This window comes from Myotis brandtii, unplaced genomic scaffold, assembly GCF_000412655.1.
Source record: "Myotis brandtii unplaced genomic scaffold, ASM41265v1 scaffold215, whole genome shotgun sequence".
NCBI classification, from domain to species: Eukaryota; Metazoa; Chordata; class Mammalia; order Chiroptera; family Vespertilionidae; genus Myotis; species Myotis brandtii.
In genome coordinates, this window is record NW_005358043.1 from 1143395 (window position 1) to 1150100 (window position 6706).

Genomic DNA, 6706 nt, shown 5'->3' on the forward strand with positions numbered 1-6706 from the left:
GCGGCACCCATAGCCACAAGAAGGCCAGCAGGGGAGGGCAATTGTGGGCAATCAGGCCAGCAGAGGAGGGCAGTTAGGGGTGACCAGGCCAGCAGGGGAGGGCAGTTGGGGGTGACCAGGCCAGCAGGGGAGGCAGTTGGGGGAGACTGGGCTGGCAGGGGAGGGCAGTTGGGGGCGATTGGGATGGTAGGGGAAAAGTTAGGCATTGATCAGTCTGGCAGGTGAGTGGTTAGGGGGTGATCGGGCTGGCAGGCAGAAGCAGTTAGGGGCAATCAGGCAGGCAAGTGGTTGGGAGCCAGCAGTCCCAGACTGTTTAGGCCCAATCCTGTGGTATCGGGCCTAAATCGACAGTCGAACATCCCCTTAGGCGTCTCAGATTGGAGAGGATGCAGGCTGAGCTGAGGGACACCCCCCCTCCCCCAGTGCACAAATTTTGGGCCTCTAGAATATATATAATCTCCTATTTTATACCCTGTTTTTGGTGAGTTTCTTTCACCATAGAATGCACATTCCATGAGGACAGAAACATTGCCTTTCTTATTCACTAATATATCTAGCACCAAGTACAAATAATTTTTTGAAGAATAAACAAGGAGTAGTTCTGTTTCTCAAAATAGTGATATCTATCACACATATTCACTCATCTGGGAGGATCACAGCTGATTAGTTCACTGTCAGTCTTTGTAAGCAGCCCAGGATTTTGCATTTCCCCAAACAGGTCCCACGTCAATTTTCTCGCAAAGCAGATGTGCTTTGTATCTTTCAAGAGTTGGTTTTGATGATGCCTTGGAAGTAAGTACCTTATTTAACAAAACCTTGCGAAGGAGACTCAAGATATTTAAGATATTTCAAGGTAAAAGCTGAAGTAGTACAAGCAATAAAGAAAAGCCAGCTCTTAGGGGTAAAGTAAGGGCTGAGTCATCAGCCAAGAACAGGGTCTCGAAACATTCAGAAGGGGGAAAAAAAGCTGCCACAAATAACAGCTCAAATGGTTTTAAAAGATCAGAATCAACTAGTTCCCAACAGAGGGAAAGTCACTGAATTTTGTCAGTTTGCGGTGTTGTAAGTAAAGGCTTTAAGTCTGTACCATTTCATCGGTTGGTATGTACACGTGTATGAGTGCATTCAGGATACTGATTTTTTTTTCCCCTGAAAAATTCTTGTAAGGATTATGGTGTCACACCTGAATATATATGTAAGCGAAATGAGGAAGTGAAAAACGCCCAGGAAGAGTATGATAACTACGTCCAGGAAAGCCTCCGGAAAGCAGCCATGAAAAGGCTCTCGGATGAAGAGAGGGAAGGAGTGCTGCAGGTAAGGGTCCTGTAACTTCTGGCTCCATGTAACTCTTGAGAACACCGCTTAAAGAAAGGTCTCCCGCCAGTGAGTAATAATGATTAACGAAGCAGGCACTTTGACTTTCAAATTCGATGGCTCTCTTGTAGTTATGGTGACAACTCCATGCAGCAAAGATGACTCTTCAGGGAAAACAAAGAGTTGAAATATAGGGATTATTATTTGTTTCCAATTTGGTGAGCTTCTGTTTTTTTCCTGAAGTAGTTAGTGTTGTAAGGCAGCCCACCTTCTTCTTCAACAAACATGCCTACAGAGAAGAAAAAGCATTTTTATTTTTATTCTCATGTCCCTGAATTATTAAAAATAATACCCACAAAATAGACATTTTTCACTAGATGGAGCTCTAGAATAATTGAAACTCTCCCTAGACCAACATTTTGTTTTCTATAAGACAAATGTTGAGATTTTAACGTATCCAGATGTTAGATTTTACATGTATTTTTCTTATTTTGAAAAAATACTTAAAGATAATATTTACATCGGAGTGTTTGATACAAGATTTTATCTGAAGCACTTAAAATATTAGGGATGTGAGCATGGTTGTATTTATTAACTATGTACCTACTTGTATTCTTCTATAGTCATCCCATCTCTTATAGAAGTAAAAATAGTACTTTACCTATTATTTTTGAAAGCTTTCTACAAAGCCATTTCTAGTGACCTTTTAAAAACAGAAAAAAAATGTTTTCTTACCACATTAATTTCTGCTGAGAAATGGATTCATATGCACTATAAATTCTTAACATTTAACAATTCCTTAATAATCATCAATAAACATTTTTAAAATGTCTATTTCACATACAGTATCATGCTAAACCCCGAAGACATTAAGAAGGGTAGGTGAAAATTCCTGCTGTAGGAATATTGTCATTTAATTGATGGATAAATTAAATTATTTGTCTGTGTGTATAGAGCCTACGTTTTATAAGGTTCCAAGGATACAGGTAGGTCATTGGCTGGGCCTGAAACTCAGAGTAAGAGTGGATCCAAGGAGTGGCGTAAGGGCAGAGACTATACTACTGTGTCCCTTGCATGACAGCAGGCTTCTGGGTGCCTAACCCACTGCCCAGTATGAACACGGCTGTTTCATGATGGTGTCCTGGAAAGAAGAAAGGACGATGGCTGGCAGGACACTTCCAGACCTGGAGGCGGGGCTTTCATGTCACATTCAGGAAGAGCACTAGCTTTGGCCCATCTCTCTCTCTCTCTATCTCTTTCTGCTGCATCTACCATTTTTAGAAAATACGTGCTTTTATGGAAGCCAGATTTTTATATCTAAATGATACTGAAAAATAGGGAAAGAGAAAAAGAACTTCCCTCAGAAGGAAAAGGCTCTTCTGCCCTGCATCTTTGTGGCTGTAATGCATAAACTGCCCTCAGCTTCCTAATATAGTTACCACAGAGTTTCTTTGCTTATCCTTTAAGGGACAGATCCTCCATCAGATACCTTATTAGCCAGGTAGTGTAGTAATGTAGCTACTGTGATAACAAAGCCACTAGCTATGCTCGTGACAAGCCCTGAACCATGCTTCCCTCCCTGGTTGAGTTGCACATAGTTCTATGACAATGTGGTTGTATGTCCCTGAGCTGCCACACTCTCCTGCTAATTTTTTATAAAATAACAGTCTCATTATACCTGGAAGAGATCATCTGGCCTAACGATCCCAAACTTCTCATTTTTAAGATAAGGGTATAAAATGCAAATATGTTAAGTGGGCTAATTTGTTCATTCATCCATGGATTCATTTATTGAACATCTACTGTGTTCCAGGCGCTGTACCCAAACTGTAGTGAGCAAAACAAATGTAGTCCTTAGCTGAACAGGGACTGAAGTCCAGATTGGCCAATTCCCAGGCCAGTATTTCCCCACTGCGTGATGTACACGTGCATAGGAAGTAACCAAAGGCAGCTCTATCAGTCAGGGCTGCCGCAGGAAATAGAAGGCAGGCTCAGCTGGGATTCTGCAGTTTTGAAGGAACTATTTACAGATGTGAAGCAAGGCTAAGGGAACCAACAAGGAACACTGTGAGGCCCCCCAGACTAAGGACAGTGGGAATCCACCACCACCTGAGGCTTGAAGGGCAGAGCAAGGAGCTGTGCTACCAGAGCCCAGTGACAACTGGAACCTGGAAGATGGGCCACTTGACAGGTGTTGTCACAGATGGATGAGCCAGAACTAGTGTCAGGTGATGTTAAGAAAGAAGCAAAAGAAAGACCCTACCTGTCTCTCCCTCCAGTGCCACCTTTGGCCGAACTGGGCAGAGACTGGAGGACAAAAGGGCTGCGGGCTGGGGGATAGTCTACAAAAATCAACCCACGCCACCACCCCTCTAGTCACAGTGCAAGACAAGAAGGTGAGGCATGGGTGGGGTGGGGGAGGGGTACAAAAGGAGCATAAAACTGAGCGAAGGCACTATTTTATGACTGCTTCACCCCATTTGAAGGTTTTCCAAAATTAATCATATTTCAGCATAAAAATAAAGGAGAGAAAATTTCAGAAATAAAAATAAGGAAAAATCACTATTGCTGCAATGAATAAAAGATTTTTTTAGATGAGATAAGAAAAGTCTTAAAAAACAGCTAAGAGATTATTTCAATAATATGAAATATTAGTTGCATTCACTGGCCATTCTTGGCTATTGACTTTGATCCAAAGGTTATTGTACACAATGGAGGATAAAGAAAATTATCCTTTAAAAGAAAATATAGAGGAAAAATGTAGCTGCTGTAACCACAAATAATATGGAACTATCACCCGACTAAAAACTTAATAAAATTTTTTAAAAATAATATCATTCAACTAGAAATAAACAACTTTTGATATTTGTAGTGTATAAATTTCCTCTCTGCAATAGATACCCCTGTGGAGCATTGTGGAAATATATTTCCCATTTGGATTATAGCTCATGTACTATTAAGAATTGTACTAAACCACCCCCCTCTTAAAAATTTAACCTGGATACTTTTCCTTCTATCTTCCTCCTTTCCCAAAGCCTTGATATAATCTCACTCAAGGGTTCAAAATTTTTTATCTTTTTTTTTTTTTCAACCAACCTATTCTATACAGTATGCCCTATCCTATCATTACTTTATTTCTTACCTAGGCATGAAAATAAGTCATTGAAATTTTATTATCCCTGGAAACTTTCTACAAGATTAAATTTTTACTATAAGGGTTTATTATGAAGGTATTATTATATAAGACAGTTCTAATCTTCTCATAAACCTAAATGCAAACCTAAATGCATGGTCACGATTTTCAAGGACCATATTATCAAGACAATACTTTTATTATAGTTTCAGTTTTACTTTTTTGTTTGTAAAAAAAATAACATGCATCCAGAGTGAATAAAATAAAGTGTTAATTTACAAAATTTTATTGCATGAATTCAATTAGTAGTTGAATACCATTTTGTCAGTGGGGCCTCAGTGTACTGTGATAAGAAATTGTAACAACACCGAGATAGAAATAACCGTTATTGCTCCTAAGAGATCCCTAATTTTGAATTTGTTGGTTACTGAGAATATAAAAATTAACTACATTATTAAATTAGCATGTGTGTTACATTTAATGACATTTCAGTAATTTCTAAAATACATTACTGGAAAGTATAGATCCCTTGGCTCTATGGAGGAGGAATTCTAATTCATTGAAAGAGACATAAAATATAATATCTTGTGAAATTGAATTTTGGTATTTTGTACAATTCCATTTAGTCAGGTGTAAGAAAATAAGACCATGCAAGTCAGAATCAAATCTTTTGATGTAATTTTTCTGTTGAAGAATGAGGATGGTGGTTTGAAAAGAAAATTCTAAAGAAAAAAAATTAAAAATGTTTAAGAAATAATTTTCTGTTCAAAAATGTTTTTTTAATGTCTGAGGGTATCAATTCTAAGTTGTTGTTTTTACCAAAAAGCATTTCCTGTGAGCTTAGTTTTATACTATTCATAACTCGGCATGTGCATATTTGTTGGTAAGACAAGTACAGTAACATTAGAAACAGAGCAAATAAATACTCCCACTGGGATCTGAGCACACAATCAGGACAGGGTTTGGCCTCTGTACAATATTTGTTGTTACTGTGGCCAAGTACTTGATAAATACATATCATTTTAAAAGTCACTTTTGTCAGTTTGGTTTTTTAACCTACTTATATTTTGCTTAGCAGTGTAGTCTTCTTTATCATTTAGTTTACTTTACAATGTACTTTACTTTGGCAGTTGACGGTAGTAGTTACAGTTTCCCTTACCATTTGCAGGGGCTAAAAAAGAACTGGGAAGAGGTGCATAAGGAGTTCCAGTCCCTCTCCGTCTTCATCGATTCCTTACCAAAGAAGATGCGCAAGCAGAGGCTGGAAGAAGAAATGAAGCAACTGGAACATGACATTGGTGTCATTGAAAAGCACAAAATTATTTATATTGCCAATAAGTAACAATGGATTTTTAAAGGATAGTAATTTTAATATAGAAAAAGAAAACATGGAAAACATACAAATGAAACTAAGTTTTTCAAAGAGGAAAAGGCTATGAAGAGAATAAAAATAGTCTTTACCAAAATGTGTAGGCAATGTTTAAAAATTAATGGGATTTTTTCTTACACAAGGAAACATTTTTTTATCAATTTCAGGATTTTCATGTATAAACTAAGATTTAATGTTATCTGTTCCAGTTCTTTAGTGTATTATTATTATGTACTTGTTTCCCATAACCATTAATTTCTGAGCCCTGAAAAATAAACTCAGCACTCAGAACTTTACATTTTTCTACACTACATGATTCAAGGAACACAACATTAAACTCTGTTAAGTATTTTGAATTGGAAATAGTGGCATATCCTTTCTTACTACACTAAAATGTTTTCTGCATATTGTTTCAGAGTTCCACAAACTTAACAGCATATATTCTCTGGTAGCTCTGTCATTTGCAGGTATTCCCAACTATAAATATTTTCGATATCCAAAGTGCATATTGCAAAGCTTATATTTGGAGGAAGAAATATTAAGAAGATAACATAAAATCAAGGAGACAACTTATAGAATGCATCATTAAAGAGAACCGCCTCCTTCCTAACATCCAACTTTGAAAAACTTTACTCCTCCAGAGAGTGGAGGGAGGTGGTGGGGGGGGATAAGTAATAAACAGACAAGCAAACAAAAAACAACTTTGCTACTCTAGGTGCTTTATTCTATAATTCACTGTATGTATTTAATTAAAATGGGATGTTACTTTTTCTTTTTGGTCTTTCCAATCTACGAACATGGGATGTATTTCCATTTATTTTTGTCTTCTTTGATATTTCTCAGCAATGTTTTGAAATTTTCATTGTACAAGCCTTTCATCTACTTGGTTA

The 6706-nt window shown here is 37.6% G+C and overlaps 1 protein-coding gene across 1 annotated transcript in view; it reads left to right on the forward strand.

Annotated features, from left to right (window-relative positions):
* Nucleotides 1–5915, forward strand: part of ENKUR (enkurin, TRPC channel interacting protein) — a 30751-nt gene extending 24836 nt beyond the window's left edge. Inside the window, exons 4-5 of the mRNA XM_005865867.2 lie at nt 1168–1314; nt 5616–5915. Of these exons, the coding sequence (XP_005865929.1) occupies nt 1168–1314; nt 5616–5789 (321 nt within the window). The 3' untranslated portion in view covers nt 5790–5915. The remainder of the gene's footprint in view (nt 1–1167; nt 1315–5615) is intronic.
* The last annotated feature ends 791 nt before the right edge of the window (nt 5916–6706 follow it).